Source organism: Chiroxiphia lanceolata, chromosome 4 (assembly GCF_009829145.1).
Source record: "Chiroxiphia lanceolata isolate bChiLan1 chromosome 4, bChiLan1.pri, whole genome shotgun sequence".
Classification (NCBI taxonomy): Eukaryota; Metazoa; Chordata; class Aves; order Passeriformes; family Pipridae; genus Chiroxiphia; species Chiroxiphia lanceolata.
In genome coordinates, this window is record NC_045640.1 from 10,256,335 (window position 1) to 10,276,260 (window position 19,926).

The 19,926-nt window shown below is 42.6% G+C and overlaps 1 protein-coding gene across 4 annotated transcripts in view; it reads left to right on the forward strand.

Moving 5' to 3' along the window:
• MSANTD1 (Myb/SANT DNA binding domain containing 1) overlaps positions 1 to 19,926 on the forward strand; it is a 44,538-nt gene that overhangs the window by 9,986 nt on the left and 14,626 nt on the right. The window contains exons 1-2 of one of the 4 annotated variants that reach the window (XM_032684906.1): positions 14,957 to 15,043; positions 15,458 to 15,722. In XM_032684906.1, coding sequence (XP_032540797.1) covers positions 15,469 to 15,722 — 254 coding nt within the window. In that variant the 5' untranslated portion in view covers positions 14,957 to 15,043; positions 15,458 to 15,468. Of the gene's footprint in view, positions 1 to 14,956; positions 15,044 to 15,097; positions 15,340 to 15,433; positions 15,723 to 19,926 lie in introns of those variants that run through there. The other 3 variants (XM_032684903.1, XM_032684905.1, XM_032684904.1) reach the window with 3 other exon arrangements.

Sequence of the window (19,926 nt, forward strand, 5' to 3'; positions counted from 1 at the left end):
TCTATTGAAGTTGTGCCATGGTGCGGAGAAGGATTCGCAGAGCCCGAGAGAAGAAGCAAGTGGGAGCCTGATTGTAGCCTACCTAGAGAGAGGTGGGGAGCAGGTATCTGGCGGCATTCCCAAGGCTGCTTACTATGTAATTTGCATTAAAACATCTTTGGATAAAAACCAAAACCAGCCCTGGAGGCAGAGTCCAAACCCAGTGCTTCTATCCACAGGGAGAGGTTGCAACCACCTTGTCCTGGCAGCAGGTGCTATTTTGGTGCCACCCCAAACCACACCTTCTTCCTCCAGCCATGTCTTTAAATGAAAGTTGGAGCAGCTGCTCCCTCATACTGACACCAGAGCCACGTTGAGGAGCATTAGCTGTGTTCACGACCTCCCAATCCCAACTGGGCTTCCTGGGCATAAGTGCTAAGAGGTTCACCTTGGCCAAAATATTTGGATCTCAGCATGGAGGAAGAAAAACCTGAGGTACCCAAATACCTTCTTTTGGTGAAAAAATGGGTTCCTGCAGACTGTCAGGTTGGAGGAGGGGAAAAGTCATGGCTGATTTAGCTCTGTGTTTAGAGTTGGAAATTGTTTCCTGTTGTGATTCTCTTCAGGTATCCGTGTGGCTTTGAGGACCTTGCCCAAAGTGAATTGAGAGTGTGTTTCATTGTGAGATGTGACTGAAGGACATGCAAGGTTGACTTCAGCTCTGGAGTGTCCAATTCTCTTCTGAAAATTACTTCAGTTTCACAGTCATTTAGAAGCTTTAGAAATTTTTCCCCTTGCTTTTCTCTGGCTTCTTCTTCTGGTAACAATACCTTCGGGACCCACCATATTTTAAAAAAGGGTTTGCAATCCTCTGAAGGACAGCGGGCTGAGCACTGAGTATTAACTTCCTAATGAAGAAGTTGGGCAGATGACAGAAAAGTCAGGAAAAATTATACCTGTTGGTGCCCTGGGTGAGGCTGGAATGTCTTTTAAAGAGACACCTTTTGCTGGCCATGGTAAGATGTGCAGATGAGGATGTGTGTCATATTCTTTATGCTTAAAATGAGCAGCTTTCAGCACACGGGAATGAGGTTATTGAAGGCCTGTGGGCTGATTCAAGTTATTTATGATGGGGCTATATAGCATGGGGAATACATTTGTCAGTGCTGTTTGAAAGGCTAGACTTTAAAAACTAAATCAAACCTAGCTCTCTAGACCTTTGCAAGATAACCCTGGCTAACCACAGCTGACCTTCCTGCTTGAGTGGTACGAAATGTCTCCTCACTCCCCTCCCCACACAGTGCCTTGTTCTGCCAAACTCTCTCTCCCCAGATGCGAAGTTCTGCTCTGGGTCCGTGATCTGCTGTGAGGAGTCCTGCTTTGACTTTAAGGCTCATGGAGGATCTTCTGTTCCTAGGACAGCAGGTACTGAATTTTTTCTTCCACACTATAAAACCCTTGAAGATACGAAGGTGCGGGTTTGTGCACTGAGCCTGTGCTTTCCTTCTGCTCTGCCTCTGAAATGTCAGGGAAGGGAATGGAGCCAAGTGGTTCAGGCTGCAGTTTTTGAGTGTGGAGAAGGTACTGTGTTGTCTTCTCTTTGGCCAGAGGAGGTCAAGTCAGTCACTGTTTCAGTCCCTTGTAGGCAGTGATTTTACAGGTTTGTTCCTTGTGGACAGAGGAGTCTGTCCACCTCTCTCTGTGGTGGTCACTGACATGGGTTTTCATAGGGTTTAACTGGTTGGTTCTTCGTCCTTGAACTCATTTGGTTCCTTCTGATGCACTGGCTCTGAGGGTGCTGTGCCACTGGACCATGTCAGAGATGTTAGCCAGTAGGCTGGAGGAGTATATTTTAAAATGTGTTAACTTCAAACATTTTTTTTCCATGGTTTTGAGAGTGCAACAATTTTTCGTGTCTCACTGGGGACATGCTTTCTTGCAGCTCAGTATTGGACTTACCATCTCCTCAAGCTTTTATATGCAAAATTCTCTAATGAGAATTTTGTCCTTCCTTAAAGATGGACAAAATAATTTTTATTTTTGGTGATTCTTATACAAAATTACAGGACACAGAAGAACAACTTGTGGCATCCAAGCGTGGTTTTGATTTTTAGCAGTCTGGGATTTGTCCTGAGATGGTGCACAGTCTGTAAGGACATGCAATGCTTTCTGAATTTTTGGAGAGAAAATACAATGCTTTTCCACTTTATGAGGGTTAATGTGCATGTTGAACCCTTTGTCTGGGCTCTGTGGTGAGGCCGTGACCCAATCTTCCTTCAGCAGACCTTTCCTCTCCTCTTCAAAAACTTATATTGAAATAGTTACTGTTAGAAAGCAACCAGGTAAAACAATGTGCATGTGTATTTATATAAAAGTATAAAAAGTGTGTATGTGTGTATATATATGTGTCTGTGTGTATAAATAAAATAGCAACACAGATGTTGGCTCTCTGTCAAATGTAAATGAAAGCCTTATTCACAAGATTTGCTTACTGTTTTACTGTGGTTTCATACTGAATTGAGCAATTGGGAATGAAAGAGAGTTGATTTTTTACCATTTCTGAGTGCACTGCAATCATATTACGTTAATAGTCTAAACCAAAGCTAATCTTGCTTTCCCATATACTAGCATGTTGAAAGTAGTGAGGAGCATCTAAATTATCTTAAAAGTGAGAGTGATTCCAGAAACCTTGACTGATAACTCACACCACTTGTAATATTTTAAATGCTTAGATGGGAACTTGCATGTGATGCCTGCCTGAAGGAGTTCTTATTTGTAAGATAAAAGCAAGGGAGGCACAGTAGAATATAGCACAATAATGAGATGTATACAATACTCCTGAAATATTCCTGATAGCTGTGGTGACCAGTATTTGCGGTTCTCTTTTGCCGTTACAGCAGAAGAGCCTTGAAAATGCAAATTTCTGTCGAAGCAAACACTAGTAAGAGTATATCTGATCCTGCTTTTGGGATCTTGCTTTTTATTACTGAGTATAGTGTCAGGTTCTGCCATTCCAGAGGGTGTTTTCTGTTGCTTCAAAACAAAAAAGCTTTTTGGACCTATCTTTCAGCTTTCATCCCTGGTTAAATGGCTCCTTTAACCCTGCAAGGCACTGCAGAAAAACTACATTAATTTTTTCATCTGGGGGTCTGCCATGACCCCTCTTTACAGCTTTTACCCAGAGGCTGGAGGAAGCCTGGATGTCACTTGTGGTTATCTGATAGCTGTGTACAATACCCAGAGAGGCGCTGTGCGGATCAGAGGTCAGGGATGGAGCTACAGATTGGCTGATGAAAGAATTTGGCTCTTGTGGAAGCAGGTTGAAGCAGGGATCAACACAAGTTAGAGTGCCTGGCTGTGGTATTCTCCAGATTTCAGGAGGTAGAGAAGATCAGAGAGTTCCTTGGGAATATTTCATGTAACATCAAGCAGCTCTTGTCAGACTTGCTCCTTTGTTTTCAGAAAAGTCAGGATGATATTTTGGAAAACACTATTACCATTTTGCTGGGCTGGTTTGTACAGCCAGAAGAAATGCATAAGGGTTTGTCTTGTCCCATTTATTGAGGATATCCAAAGTTCTCGTTTCTCAGATGTGTGTTGGGTTGTCTAGTCACTCCAGCTTGTGTGTTCAGTGGTCCTGCCAGATCAGCACTTCACTGAAGTTCTCCTTAATGTATTCACAAAAAGTGACAAAACACTGCATAAGAGGCCTCATGGAATGATTAGTTTAATCTTCAATTAGTTCCCACTGAGACTTGATGAGAAATCATTTGACAAGGTGGGCATGAGCTTTAGTATAATCTGCCTGTCCAGTTACCGTGAAGCACAGTGTGCAGAGAGGAAAGAGGCTGCAAATGGAGAAAACCATGATGCCAGCATTGAATATTTTAGACTGCTGCCTGTGATGCATTTTTGGTCTGCTTGAGCAGCTTCAGCCACTGGGATATTGCTGCCAGGCATTAAAGACAGCATGGAGGATATTTTCATCTATATGGCTGGTGAGATGTTGACAAGAAGCAGTCAGACTTGTTTTTGCCCATGGTTGGGAAGGTTTGTGGATCAGGCTGTTGAGCTCCTCAAAATCCACAGCAAATTAGGAGCTAAAGCCAGTCAAAGTAGTTTTTACCATAAGGTGATTGAGGTGGGGGAGAAGAGGACTGAATTTTTAAGTCCTTTGGAGTTGACTGATTGCCTCTAATAAACAGTTGCACAAGAGTGCCTCCCCTGGGAAATGCACCATTGCCTTCTGTTTGCACAGACAAAGGAAAACATTGGCCACTTTTATTAAAGGGAGTGAGACACTGTGCTGTGAAATGGCTTGGTTTTCTGTAAATTGTTTATTCTTGTTTCTCTGCAATCAGATGGTAGTTCCTTGTTTCATTGTTTAGGTCTCTGATTCTACAGTCATTAAAGCTGGTTTTTATAACTAAAGAATCCCAGCCTTCTGAGCAATTGAAGACTTGCTTAGAACATGAGGATTCAGAAGTGCTCCTTCTGGCTATGGAGAAGTCTGTCAACTTAATGTTAAGGGATGAACAGAATAAGAATTCCCACTGCCAATCACGTCTGCCAAAGACTCCCTTCAGACAGCTTGTCTGTACAGGCATCTTCATGCTGGATATCTCCTTCATCTGTGTGGTTTTAGGTTCCATACTTCAGGCCTGCACTCCCTCCTCACACATCTGGGGTTGGTTTCTTATTTAAGCTGCATATACCTCGCACGCTGTGGAGTTGGCTGGAAGTAGGTATGTTCTGCAGTACTGAAAATCCAGTCTGTTAGCTCTTCAGTTTTGTTACTATCAGAATAATCTTTGCTGACCTACTGGAGGCAGTTTTTCTGCCAAAAAAAGAGTCATTTGAGTGCTTGCTAATCCGCCACAGGCGAACCAGGGCCAGTTAATCTATAATTTAAAGTAATCTTGTTGATTGCACTTGCATGATCGACTCAGCTGAGAAATGGATGGTGGCAGGCACTCTGTCACTCCTTTTGGTAGTATTAGCTTTGCTTACATCCAAATCTGCATTGGGGAAGTTCAGGTTGGACATTAAAAAGAGATTCTTCTCTGAGAGGGTGGTCAGTCACTGGAGCAGGCTCCCGGGGAAGTGGTCGCGGCATTAAGCCTGTCAGAGTCCAAAGAGTGTCTGGACAACGCTCTTAGTTACATGGTTTCAGTACTCCTGTGAGCAGCAGGGAGTTGAACTTGAAGATCCTGATGAGTCCTTTCCCACTTGAGATGTTCTATGATTCTATGAGTAACCACACTGCAGTGGCATTTATAAGGAAGCAAATGATGCTGCTTTTCCCTGCACAGACCTGCACTTACTTGAGGCAGGTCCTCTGGTTTACAACACTGAATGCCAAGTTGAATGGAAAGCACCAGGGAGGATTTAAAAATCTCTGGTGGTTTTGGACACCTGGTGTTGGACCTGGAGAAGTTTGCATCTGAAAGTGGTTTGTGGGCATCAATTAGTTCAGAAGAACTTATGAAAGGGGGCAGATAGGCTTCCTCAGGCTGGTCAGAATGCTACTCCTGAGTGTGGCAGCTAGAAAAAGTTTCTTTGGTCTATGGGCTGATAGGTTTGCTGGCAGCTTTGCACTGTAGTGAAGAGAGGAAACACATACACACTCCTTGGTTTAGTGATAGCTGAAACAATAGACGATAATACCTGGATCAGAGCAGCACACTAAGGCTGAAATATAAACTGAACCCTGGTGTCTGCAGAGTGCTTGGAGCAGACTTGTGTCTGATAAACAGCAGAGAGACAATGGGAGGGGGAAAACAGCTGGAAGAAGCCAGGAGTCAATGACAAACATAACAGCAGTTGCAGTACAGGCTTATGGTGAAGGCAGCGAAAGATGTTGAATCCCAAGGCAGAAGGCTGGTTGGAGAGACACACTTGGATGTGGTAGATGACTCCTTCTGGATGTCCATGGGATGTCCATGGAACAAGACTGTGCATCCTTAAAACAAGAGGGATCACAAGACCCCAAATACCGCAGACCACTGTGTCAAAAGGCGCAATGTTACATGCATATTGCAATAAACATTTCTGTGCTGAGATAGGTCCTCCTGCCTATCACAAGATGTGAGAGCTAATGCATAAGTTTCCAATATTGTGTTTGTCTTGGAGCTGCTACTCAATGTCCTGGTAGCTGTAGAATTTTGATCATCTGCACAAAGGCAGGAGTCATCCTTTTGGGGGAAGGATTTGCAAACACAGACCACACAGGACTTCATGAGCCCCATCAGTAGCTCCCTGAAGCACTTTGAGCATGGCATTGGAGTAAAGTGCTGTGTGATACTTCTAGTTCAGTCCCTTGGAAGCTGTCTATGCTTCCCTTCTAAGGACACGAATGCTGTGGGATGGGTGACATGGCTGGCAGCCTGTCCAGAAATGGCATCTGCCTCTTGTATGGTCCTCAACTTCCATTAGCAACCACTTAAGTAGATAAGGTCTTTGGCTATCACAGCATGAGGATGCTGGTAAATTTGGTTTTACTGACCTTTTTGGCAGCTCTCAGATCAGACAGGCTTTTAGAAGTATCGTCTGAACTTTATAAGTTGCAATGCTTTTCTTGAATTTCCATTCCTGAGGCTGCCTCGCAGTAATACCCAAAACACCATTACATTTTAGTATTTAAATCTTTTATGAACTGATACGAAAATCTCCTGTGCCCTAAATATTTTATCTGAAATATTTTTTTTTAAATCTTTAAATTATCCTCCAAGGGGCTCGAGAGCTGAGTAAACCCTTGTGGGGGGGAAAGGGCTGCAGCTGAGGGAAGTGTGGGGTTTCCAAGCAGAAGTGCAGGACAGTCAGAGAAGCTCCTGCCTTCCTTGACTTGGCAGACATCTTTGAATTTTAATGCTTTTTATTTTCAAAACCTGTGGCTGATTAAACTGCAGAGCAGCAGGACTTGGTTCCATCACTGTCCCCCACTGAGATGAGCCTGTGCGAGGTGTTCCCCAGGAGCTGCTGGGCTCACCTGGAGTGTGGCTGTGGGTTCAGGGCAAGGGGCTGGTCCAGCCTCCCCACATCCATTGCCAGCCTTGGCAGGAAGCCAGGGGAGACAGTGTGGGGATGCAAACAGCTGCGAGGTGGATGCAGAAGGCTGCCAAGCCAGTAGCAAACTCTGAGCAGCGAGGCTGGGCTTCTGGCAGGGAACTGCCAGCAATTTGTGCTGCAGTTTCTCTGAGGTTGCTGGAAAAGGGCCCACACTGCTCTTCTTTCTGGAAGAACAGCAAGCTAGAACCCATTTATTCAACACAACTCTAATGCCTGTTACCACAACGCTGCAGAAACTCACTTAGCTGGAGTGCTGCACCAGTGCCAAGCTCCCTGCGCTTGGCTCCCTCTCCTCTGTTGGAATCTGGGGAATGGCTTCTCGCTAACGGATCAATGAATTGATAAACTCCTCCAGCATTTATTTAAATATCACTACCTTTTATGCTGCTGCTGGGGAAGGGATGACACCAGCAGCATTAATTCTTGCTGGGGGAGAAGTGATACTGTGTACAGCACTATGCTCAAACCAGCTGCTGTCATCTTTTTTTCGTGACACGGCTTTTTTCTCCTGCCCTGCTGGTCATGGGAATGTCGCTCAGCACAAGGCACAGGGGCAGACTCCTGCACAACAGGGATTATTTTTCTTCTTTGTGATACAACTCAAATCCAGACCGGATAACTCATGGTTTACATCTAAAGTGAACTGCTTGGAACAGGTTCTCTAGAGGAGGTTACTTCTGAAAGAGTAATATTTCATAGCATTTTAGGAGCAGTTTTAATGAATTAGATACTTTTCAGCATGTAGCTTGCTAAAACGTGCTAAAAACCGAACATGGGCAGGAGGACTTATTGACTAACCCCTGTAAGTAAGCAGGGCCAAAATAAATTCTTTCAAGTGGAATTTGGGAAACCATTCATTGGGAATTCAGTGATTTTCATTGTAATATGGTTTGTTGCTTCCTTGCCAGAAAAGGAGTATGTCTGATACTATGGGTTGTTTTGTATGCTAAGGATCCTCAAATGTTTTCTTAAGAGTAAGGAAATCTCAGAAATTCTCTGTTTGCTATAAATTGAACTGGGAGTATGACACATGTAGGACTGATGTCTTTTGCTTTCAATACTATATAACTAAATTTTGAGAATATTGCCCGTCTCTCCCTGTATGCCTGAAAATTAGGAACATGTGTGATTAAAGTCCATCCAATTTGGCAATCCTGCCTGCATGTATTGTAAGTGCCAGACGTTTTGGGCAGTGATTATTTGTACCTTATGGACACAAGGGATTTTTTCCCCTCCTCAATATGCTAAACTAGGGTCTGTAGCATGAGTGTCTGTGTTTCTGCTAAACTTAAAAAAATACAAAGTAATTTAAAAAAAATTCTTAGTATTGTAAATTTTAATCTAATCACTATCAACATACCAGTCCCTACCTGGTTTCTCCAAACAGTGAATTCTTTGGGTTCCCTGCAGTCCATGAATTCCTTCTTCTAAAACCCCACAAAATTCCAGCTCTCTCCCTTGTCTGCTAATGCTTCCTGGTCTGACCACAAAAACTGCTGAAGCCTCATTTCCCAGCTTGTCTGCATTCACCTCGCTGTCTCTTGCCATCCTCTCTCCAACTGAATGTTCTGTACAAAGCTGGCTTCCATGGTTAAACTACTAAAATAGGCAAAGGAGATATTTTGGTCAGAATTTGCCAGTTCAGCAAGATCAAAATGCGTTGGGAAATGTTCTGATTACAGTGAACTTCAAGCAGGATGTTGTCTTGCAAAATGAAATAAAAAACTCCTCAGCTTCCTCGAGCTCACCCACACCTTCTTGGACTACCGTCCTGGGCTGCCCAGTGCCCCCACTCCACCCATCAGGGAAAACCTGTCATTCAGACAGCCCTGTGGCAGGGCTTTTGTGTGAAAACATTTGTTTTTCTTGTTCTTTTTGTTCTAAGTGTTGTCATATCAAAATCTTCTCTGCCCCACATCAGCCAGCGTGCCTTCTCCTCAGCCAGCCTCCTCCAGAGCACCCACTTCTGTTGTCGGACTTGTTTGCAGGTATTATTTATTTTAGACATCCATAAAAGCTATTCAACCATGCCATGTCTTTTGGCTCAGTAATGTGTTGCTGTCACTTGTCCCTTCTGGTCTCTCCGTTTGTTTCCCTTGTGGCATGCCCCCAGGTTAGTTGCAGACCTTCTGAGGAAAGAGACTGTCCTTTTTTATGTATCTCGACACACCTACTGTACTTAGCCTGAATAATTTTTTTTTTTCATTCTGTATTGCAATAGGACCTCCTGCAGTTTGGGTAGCTTTGGCTTTCCTTTACAAATGCTGCTGTATTGTTAAACTTCCCTCCCAGGTCCTAGGACAGCATGAGCTGTGTCTGTGTACAGTTCTACAACACTGACCTCATGGCTCTGTGTTCACAACAACCTTATGGTTTCCTGTAGATTCTGAGCCTTTACAAACCCACATGACTCCAGCAGCCAAGGAAACTGGCAGACTGAATGGTGCATGGACCTTATCGGAGTTCCTAAGCCCAGCTACAGTGCCTGTGAGGTTGCTTCCCTACCTCAGGGTGAGCTCCTCATTTCTAGCATTCCTCCTCAGCTCAACAGTTTCACTGCCATGTTGGTTTAATGAAGGAGAAAAGGCGGCAACTTCTCCTCTGTGATCACCTGTCCCCTGCCTACCTTCTCTGGCCAAGATTTTCAGAAGTAGTGGAGAGTTGTTTCCTCTCCCATAAAGTATCTCATAGAGTATTTCTTGTCTCATAGAGAATCACAGTATCATAGGAGGATCCTGAGTTGGAAGGGATCCACAAAAGGACGAGACCAACTCCTGTCTCTGCACAGGAGCACCCCAAGAGTCACACCATGTGTCTGAGAGCATTGTCCAAATGTTTCTTGAACTCTGTCTCACTTGGTGCTCGACCACTTCCCTGGGGAGCTTGTTCCAGTGCCCAACCAGCCTCTGGAGAAGAACCTGTTCCTAATATTCAACTTAAACCTCCCCTGACACAACTTCACACCATTCCCTCGTGTCCTGTCATTGGTCACGAGAGTGAAGAGATCAGTGCCTGCTCTTCCACTTCCTCTCATGAGGATGTTGAAGACCTCATGGAAGTCTCTCCTCAGTCTCCTCTTTTCCAGGCTGAACAGACCAAGTATCCTAAGCCGCTCCCATACAGCTTCCCCTCAAGGCCCTTCACCATCCTTGTTGCCCTCCTCTGGGCACTCTCTAATATCTTAATATCCTTCGTATATTTTGATGCCCAAAACTGCCACAATATTCACAGTGAGGCCACCCCAGTGCAGAGCAGAGCGGGACAATCCCCTCCCTGGCCCAGCTGGTAATGCTTTGCCTGATGCCCCCCAGGACAGGGTTGGCCCTCCTGGCTGCCAGGGCACTGCTGACTCATATTAACTTCCCTTGGACAGGACTCTCAGGTCCCTTTCCACAGCTCTGCTCTCCAGCATCTCATTCTCCAGTCTGTCCGTACTGCATTTGCATTTAACCATCTTTGCAAAGTTGCAGTGGGCAGCATCAGAGACACTAAACCCATCATTTTCTGTGAGAAAGTGGGCGTTTTAGCCCAGTGGATAGCAAAATGTGGGGCAGGAGACAGCCTCCCAACACATGCAGCTTTTTTAAACTTAAACATAGTATCCCACTGCAATGCAAGCTCCAAAGGCTTTTGTTTTTAGACAAACAATACATCCTAGTACACCCCTTTAAGAAGAGTTACCAAGGTGTGTCTGCACTGAAATGGCCAGAGGATGAACCACGTTCTCTTCAGTCACTATCCAGTTTCAAAGTTTGTTGTTGCCCCCATGTTACACTCCTGGTGGGCCAGACTGAGGATTGGGAGGAGCAGTGACCAGTCCTCTGGTTTGGACGATCTGCTTCAGCAGCTTGCCCCAAACACAGAAGGGTGAAAGCAGCTTTGTTTGTTTGTTTGGTTTTGGTTTTTTAGTTATATGTATTTAAGACATTTACAAAATGTTCTGCTGAGATACTTATGCGTTTTAGAGTTGGACCTGTGCCTTCAAGGGGTGACACATCTGATGAACCCTTCAAGGGGACCTCCTCCTCCTAGTGTCACAGCTCCAAGGTGCTACCTGAAAGGGGTGTTGCTGCCAGTTAGCCTCAAGACTTTCCTGAACCAAAGCTAATGGTGCTTCCATTTCTGAAATCGAAAAAGGCAGTGATCTGTGTGTCAGCAGCCCTATCGACAGCTCCCGTGTGGGTTTCAGACATGGAAGTACATTTAGGAGAAGTTGCAAAATTTCTTGTATCCTAATGGAATAAATTCTGATTTGCCAAGAAGCATCTGCCTGACTTCTACCACAGTCCTCATCAGCAGGATCGGACATGCTCTTCTGTAACCACAGTGTAATTGCTCACAGTTTGTGGGTTGGGCTCCGGTGATTGACTAGAGCCGTTATTTCCCAGCAAACAGAAGGGAAAACACCATTCCCTAAAACCTGGCTTAAGGAAGTTTTGTTTGGCATGCATTAGCCCATACTTGCAAAGCTGAAGGCTGTATACAGGGTTGGTTAGCACAGATCACCTGAAGTGTAGTCAACAGATGTATTAAGATTAATGGAGTTGTTTGAACTCTGTGATAACATTTATAGGAAAAGTTCATTAGATCCACATCTGCAAATTATAAAACCTTCTACCCTGTTTGGGGTTTGTTATCTGTAGAGATCACTGTGAAAAATGGAACAGCTGTGAGAGCTATTATTCAAGTCGATATATAATAATTGCAAAAAAAGGTAGGGTGTTTAGACAGATGATATGAAGAACAGATTTGCAACAGGATCATTAGATTCATATTCCTTAGCTCTCAGGAGCAGGTGTGAATTGAAAGGAAAGGCACGAGTGAGATCCTCAAACCCACTAAGATTGGTGTTCATAAGAACATCTTCTGGATTTGTCATGGCAGTGCTCATCAGAGGAGGAACTGGGGCGAGCAGGAGAGTGAAGAAGAGAGCTTTCTCCTGCAGAGGAAAGTAATCTACAGAGGTGTACTCAGTAGCTCTGTTATGTATATCATTGGTTTCCAAGACCTTAACATTCTTATTTTATTGATGAGAACAGTTAGAGCTTCAGTTGCTTGCAGGGTATTTGGTTCCAGACTGGTCCTTGGTCTTGAGGAAGCTGGTGCTGGAGGACTGTGCCATCAGCAGAGATATCAGAGCGGAGTTGATGATGGATATCAGTGCCTTTGGTCCGGCTGAGTTGCAGCTCGTCATGCCAGCAGTTACTCTGGGTTTGGTGACCAGCCAGTCGTTGAGGTAGATGACAAATCTTGTCTGGCCTCTACCTTGAGAGGGGCAAGAAGCAGCTGAGTGCTAATTGACTTTCTCCTCCCAACGCTCCCATCTTGGAAAGGGACAGCTCTTGCTGCTGCAGAGCTGCTCTTCTCCTAAGGGTTTGCTGGTCCTGTCTTAGCTGTTTGTCCCAACTCAGGGACCAGGAACTGCACACTTTTACAGAACGCCATCAGAGAGAGGTGCAGCCTGGAGAGGTGTCTTTTCCGTCCCCTGGCTCTAGTGAAGACTGCAGGGATTATCTGGGGATAAAAGAAACTTCTCTTGCTTTCAGCTCTGTATAGGAAAACAGTCACTTTTATCAACCACTTGGCACGTGTGCTTCAGCGAGGTAGAGGAGGCATGCGGGGTCTCCATAATTAATATCAGTTATTTTCTCAGAGGAGGGGATAAAACCTGAGTCCTTGAAACTTAGATTCCCTTCTGGTGCTGAGGAGGAGGGGAATAAGGGAGGTATTACTAGAAAGCATTTCTTTTATTTAACAGATGTTAAATAGCACTATACCACTATATCAATCTGTCAAGTATACTAATAGAAAACAGGGTATAGAAAAGTTGAGATGTGAATTTCACAGGGAAACAACCGCCCCTTTCCTGCAGGATCCTGGGTTTGGGTCTGAGGGCCAGTGTGAAGCACAAGGAGCAGCTGCACATATGCCAGGCACATGTGGATGGAGAGGGGAAGGAATAGTTGTGGACTACAACAAAAAGAACTTGTTGCAACTGGAAAGGTTTTCACCCACCCTGTCCTGGTTGATGCAGTCGAAACTGGATTAAAAATATCTTTAAAGCAGGGATCACATGTATCTCTTGGTTTTTATAATGTGTGTGTATCATGCTATTTCATGATACAGTGGTGTTTCAGTGGTGTTAATCAGCATTTTCAGAACCTTGGTGGATTAAAGCCTGGAGGAGAAAAACAAACCTCTGCTGGATGATTAAAGGTTGAGAAGCAAGCCTGGCTTTGCAGTAGCGTGCCTTGGTCCCAAGTCAGACCCAGAGCGATGGTATTTTCTTCTTGAACACAGTGTTGGTTCCTTAAACTTGCCCTGGTGATCCCCAGCCACTGGCTCAGTTCGGTACGGTTTTATTAACATAGCTGCCTGGAGCCCAAGGTTAAGTGATGAGAATTTCAAAACAAAACAATAAATTAATAAAATGAATGTGTCATCAGCTGATCCTCTTCTGACCACCATCTGTCCCCTGATCATGTGATGTCTCCCAGCTGGCCACCCAAGAGACAAACCATGCAAGATCATCATCACAACATATGCTGCTATTTACACATTTTTAAAGGTAATAGTTGCTAGGCTGTCATATTAGTAGTTAAAAGCAGTTATTTGGAAGCTAGGGGATTTTTTTTTTATTTCTCTCTCTCTCTCTTTTTTTTTTTTTTCCTTAGGAAGGCAGTGACTCAGCAGGTACATTTCTGACAGAGACGTGTTCAGGGTTGTATCAGTGGAAGTTCCTATGTACAGTTTATGTGATTCCCCCCACCACCCCCTTCCCTTATTCTGTGGTATGCTATTGTGGCTCTTGTAATAAACAGTAGAATAAATAAAATAGAAAGAAGGCAATGATACTACAAATATCACTAGTGTATCTTTAAGGAACATTATTTGCTCCCTTTGCCATCTCTAGGATGCAAACCAAGCTGTGCATTTTTTAAACTATTGTTAAGATCAAGGAGTGGTTATGAGAAGACTTACAATTTATAGGATACTTAAGCATTAAGGATTGAGGCACAGAAACATTTCCTGGGGATTAACGACTGACTGGGTGAGCCTCAGGCCATTAACCCCTGCCTGCCATTAATCTTCAGGAATGCCTTGCAGTGAGGTCGTTATTGCTGTTATATGCTGAAACAGAAAATAATAATAAGAAAGGTCCGTGGTTTATTATTTGATTTTTACATAACACGATATCAATTGAGACTGTAGAAATGCACATCTTTATCTGGTTGTACTGCTGGCATAATGCAGTTCCTGCATCTCCTTATTTGTGAAAGATTATTGTCAGATTGCAGGAGTGTAAGAGTGGCAGGATTTGGCCCACTGCTGCATTTAATTCAATGAATAAGCGGTTCTTCTCAGGTATAACTGCTGGCAGAATTTAGCCCTATATAAAACCCAGCTCAAATGCTTGTTTTACAGCAAAGCAATTTATTCGCAGTTCTAAGCATCTCACAGCCTTTTTTTAACTCATTGAATAATCCTTTTAGGTTGCCCATAAAGCAGGTGAAATGCTTCTGCTGCAGTCCTAAGGCAGAACACAGGCTGCATAAATAGCATCTAAATTACTAGGAATACAAAATACAATACAGTAATACATACCTACAAGGCAAATTCATACTGACAGGACTGCAGTGTGTGCTTATCAGCAGCCAAAACATCTCAGGAAAAAAAGTGGCTTTATATTGAAATTTTATATACATTTCTCTGTATATTTAAACACTTAAATACTATTTTGTGCATGGTCTAAACCCAGATGCAGGCTCCTTTTTAATGAGCCTGCCTGCTTAAAACATTTATTAGCTTAGAGATGTATAGTTTTCATAAAGCTGGCTGATTCTTTTTGCAGAATATCTTTGCAAAAAAAAAAGCTTTTTTTTTTTTGTGTACGTGGCCTCAGTCCTTGCAACCTCCTAGAGAGTCTGTCAAGGCGCAACTTAAAAGCTCGTTCAGGCGACCATGACCCCCTGCTAGCAGATTGTCTGCCTAAAAGGTAAGGCGAAAGCTAAAAAGAAGTAGAACTTAAAGTAGCTTCTCAAGGCTGCATAGATCTTTTTTTTTGTTAAACCTAAAGTGTTTAAAAGCTTTAATATTGATGGCCTGTCAACTTTGTCCTGATTCTTTGGCTTTCAGTTAAAAGGTTTTTGTTGTGTAGCTTATGCAGTTGCTCTGTTGCTATGGAAACGTGACATCAAATGACGTTTCTCTGTTTAAAGCTTTTAACTAAATTCCTGCCTGTCAGATGTAGGCCCCATTTTGTGCACTCAAGCTTCAAGCTGTTGCAAAAAGGTTTCATATGTTCTGTTGTCATTCAAATTCTTTATCCACATATGCATGTCTTGCACTACAAAAAACCTAAACTAAAAACTCAATCTATATTAAGTGTCCTCTTTTAAAACCCTTTTAGGTCAGTCAGCAATGGCTGCAGCAGAAATTCCCAGTTACATTGTCTCTTCTCAGACTGAGAAACACAGGAGGGCCAGGAACTGGACTGATGCAGAAATGAGAGGTTTAATGCTGGTTTGGGAAGAATTTTTTGATGAGCTGAAACAAACTAAAAGGAATGCCAAAGTTTATGAGAAAATGGCTAACAAACTCTTTGAAATGACTGGAGAAATTCGCCACGGAGAGGAAATAAAGATAAAAATTACAAATATGACATTCCAGTACAGGTAAGCTTCAGTTCATTCTTTTTATTTAAGAGATTTTTAGCAGGGACGGCGCAGTGATTTTTGCCTTTCAGAAAGAAGTCTCCTAGAGGAAATCTGTCGATAAAAGATTAAAGATTGTTCATATCGCTTTTAAAATTCTCTCTTGCCAGTGCTGTTACGTCATTGTTAATTTTTCCCCCCATTTCATGTCAAACTCTGGGACAACTTTGTTTCTTTAAAATTAGCTGGCGTTGTTATGATGCAGAGGGATGGAAATGTATTTAGTGGGGAAAAGAGATTTATTTTTTTTTTTGCTCTTTGCTGAGGGGACTGATTGTGTTAGCTTGGAAGCCAGTTCCTTGCAGGGAAACTCCTGCAGTTTGAAGTGGCCACTGAGAATCGGAATTGCAAGGCAAAGTTAAAAAAAAACTAGAAGAGAATAATGTTTGGGGGGGGGGGCTGATGCTCCTAGATTTTGGTCTCGTGAGTTGAAGGGTTACACTTCATGGGGCCAAGAATAATTGAATGTCTTATTACTGAGTGACACACATTGCTATAATTATAAGCAGCAGCAGTGAAAGAACTATTATATCTGCAGAGAGAGAATCAATGTGCACCGTCAATACTGCTCCAAAGGAGTCGGGGGGAGGGCGGAGGTGTCTACAAGGGGATGATAAAGAACAGGCAGGCAGGCAGGAGGGAAGTTGGCTTCAGAAAATGCGAGGCATTTGTGCATTTGTTGTATGCAGGAAGAAAATAATTAGAACTTAACAGAAATATTTCCATATCTTTTGTCTTTTTTTTTTTCTTTCCTTTTTTTTTTTTTTAAATTCTTATCTCTGTGAGGCACAAACTGCCTCATACTGGAAATCCTGAGTGGTGATTTGAGCTATGTGCTTGTAATGCAAGAAAATCAAATATGTGACTCTTTTATTTAATCTCTCCTCAAAGCTCATATTAATAATAAAAAAGGTTATTACAGCAGGCAACCATGTTAAAACTCCTCGCTTTTCTGTAAGGCACCCTTACTGTATTTAATGCAGAGACTGCTCATCAAATAGAAAACTAGGGAAAATCCTGTAAACCCCTTAACTTTGAATGTCCTTCTACATTTCCGTGATTCACAAGCATAACGTTTAACATCATTTGCCATAATATTAAACCTGATGTTTTGTAGGAAATGCTGATGTCTCCAAAATGTTTTACTAACCCTGCTGTAATCCTTACAGTTTTCTTCACTCAGACTGTAGCCGAGAAAGCTGGAAGTAAGCTAAATTTTTGCCCAGCATCACCCCAGCAAGTCGGGAGTTGCTGGCTACCAGGCTTTTGCTTAGTCTGCTAAATCTGCAGTCCTCCCTGCTGAGAAATACATCTCACGGCACTGAGATTTTACAGGTGTCTAGCAACACCGCACGATATTTAAGTGCCGTAATTGCCAAGTGGAATAGGTTATTTCTGTCAGCCTTTGTTCTAAATTTTCAGTGTTGACATCAATTAGAGAGTCTCTTTTTTTTTTTTTTCCTAATGAATGTTTTTACTTTAAAGTTGCACTGGGGGAAGGGGAGAAATAAGATCACTCACATACATGCACTCTGTGTGCGTGCAAGAAACTGCACTTGAAAAAAATACCCTTCTATTTTGGTGAACTTCTAAGATTGCTTCTGTTGCATGTTGTCACGCTGCTTTTCTATTTTGCAGTGCATTGCAGCTCCCTGCTTATTGATTGAGATGCTAATTTTGGAGAGTTAGAAAACTGCCTTGCGCTGTCAGAGTGCTGTTTCATTTTGTACTCTTGAATATGAAATGCATCTTTTTGTTGTTTGTTCAAAACCTGTGTGCTTTGCATTCAAGGTGAGGTGGTACAGAGAACAGGGACAAACAAAAGCTATGTCTTACAATATCTGTTTCTCTGGGTAATTTTTGGTGCTATGTGAGGATGGGGAACATTGTGATGAAACTGTAAATGATGTGAGTGGCCACTGAGTACTGGCTTTGCTATAAGGCAGCTGAGTTTTAATCCATGTTTTGGTGCCTGCAGGTCAGTTGAGGAAGATGCTTTACCTCACTGTATTTCTGGACATCATCGCTGCACTGTGGCATAAGCTGGAAAAGAAGATCCTGAGAGTAGGAAAATGCTCTATTTTGAGATAATACTTTGTGATGATTATGTAGGGCTAGTAAGTGTGACATGGGAGAATGTAGCACCAGTAGCAGGAATTAGGGGGGTGCTCTGCACCTGAGTGCTTATTTCTTCCCATCACTTCAGGGTCCTTTCCTTTTTTAGGCAGCTGTTCACAGCGCTGCAAAGGTGGAGTGGTCTCTAGTCCACCTTTGACAGCCAGAAATGAACTGCATTAGAATATTTAATCAGATCATATTATTATTTATGTGCCACAATTTCATAAAGGAACATAAAATGCTGTCCTACAAATTGCTACACATACCTATATGAATGGATACCTATATGTATATTTTTTCTATAAAAGGAAAAGCAGTACTTGAATATTTCTACTAATCTTTTTAACCAAATTCAGTTTTAAAAGTGTTATCACTGGCATGTCTTATCCTGGGACATCTCTTGAAGCAGGTGTTATTGGTGCTTTCCAGTCTGAGGATCCCATGGCATTTTAAGAGGCAGTTCAGTGAATACTGTTTTATTTATTCTGCTCAGTGAAAGCCTTTCATTATTGTGCAGAAGGTGTCAAAGTCATACAAACATATGAATAAGCAGAGGAGGAGCCTTTCTTATCCAGTAATTATTGCAGTTGCTGCAGCTAATGCAACTATGTACATGCCTACGGTGGCAGGAGGCTCAGAATTTGCTCCCAGCCCAAGTATTCACCCTGGTTCTAGGTATGTTTGGATCCTGTGTGGGATTTTGTGCTGCCACATGGTTAATTCAGGTGTACTTCAGTGCATGTGAGCATCTCTCAGGAAAGCAATTTTAGCGTGAACGCATCCCATTCCTCCACATCTGAGGTGAAAACATTATTCAGATGTTAAAATGCCATATAGAAATCTATTTTATCTCATTATCTCCTCCTTGAATTCTTGTGTTTATTGCTGACTGCCCTATATTTCAGTGAGATGACAAGAGAATGAGAAGTTGCTCAGAAAACACAGGCTGAGCTGTGGAAACCTTTCTTTATTAAGAGAAATGGGAAAGTTTGTGAAGACAAAGAAATATAAAGAAGTTTTAGAGGTGCATAAAAATATACACTACTATTTTTCAGAATGTAAAGCAGATATTTTTTTGCCATAATACAAGAAGTTATTTATTAGAATTGCAAGGCAAGAAATGTAAAACTAGTTAAAGTCATATAAATTTGTATTACACTGCATAATAGGCATGTGGAACTCATTACCACTGAAAATCATTGACACCAAGAGAGCAGCAGGTTGTGTTATTATTATTTTTAGTAAAAATTAGATTTATTAAATAAAAATGCAGGTGTTGTTTATCTTCCAGTTAGGTAGAGTTATAAAAGACAACAGGTTTCAGGATATTACTAGCTGTCGATGGAAAAATAATCATGTGTTTTTATGGGTGAATGTGCCCCCAAATCTGTCTGTCAAAATCATTCTTGAAGTATTTAGCACTGACCTTTGTCAGAAGTGAGGCAGCAAGATGATGGGCTGATCTGGCAGCAGTTCCTGTTTTCCTCTGCATGACTGTAGTCCAAGTGCATTTGGAGGAAACTGGGGAAAAATATACCGTGACCTGAAATAATTCTTACTGGAGTCTCAGTATATTAAGGGACCATTTCATCCACCGTGCAAATTGACTGGATGGAAAATACTGCACAGCCCCATAGGTGGAAGGAAAATTTTTTTTTTTGCAGGTGCATTTGAATAAAATTCTGCTTTTAGGCATTGCTGTAGAATCTGAAATATCTGCTGTGGATAGATCAGCCACAAGGTTTTAAATGTTTCATTTCAAAGACACCTGTGCAGTGAGCTGCACGAACCTCCCTATTTATCCATCTTGGAAGGAGGAAGGGCTGAGTCAAGCTTCCTGGATTTCAAAGTTAAGCTTTCTGATGCTCTGGTCATCAAAAGTTTTGCTGAGATTAGCATGGCAGCTCTTGCAGTTTAGCATCACACAGAGTATGTGCCAGATTCTTTTGTTATGTAGCCAGCTTGGGGCTATCAGCTCATATGAACCTGTAATTAGTCCTTCTAAAAGAAAGCCCTGTCCTGTCACCACTAATATGCTGATCTTACT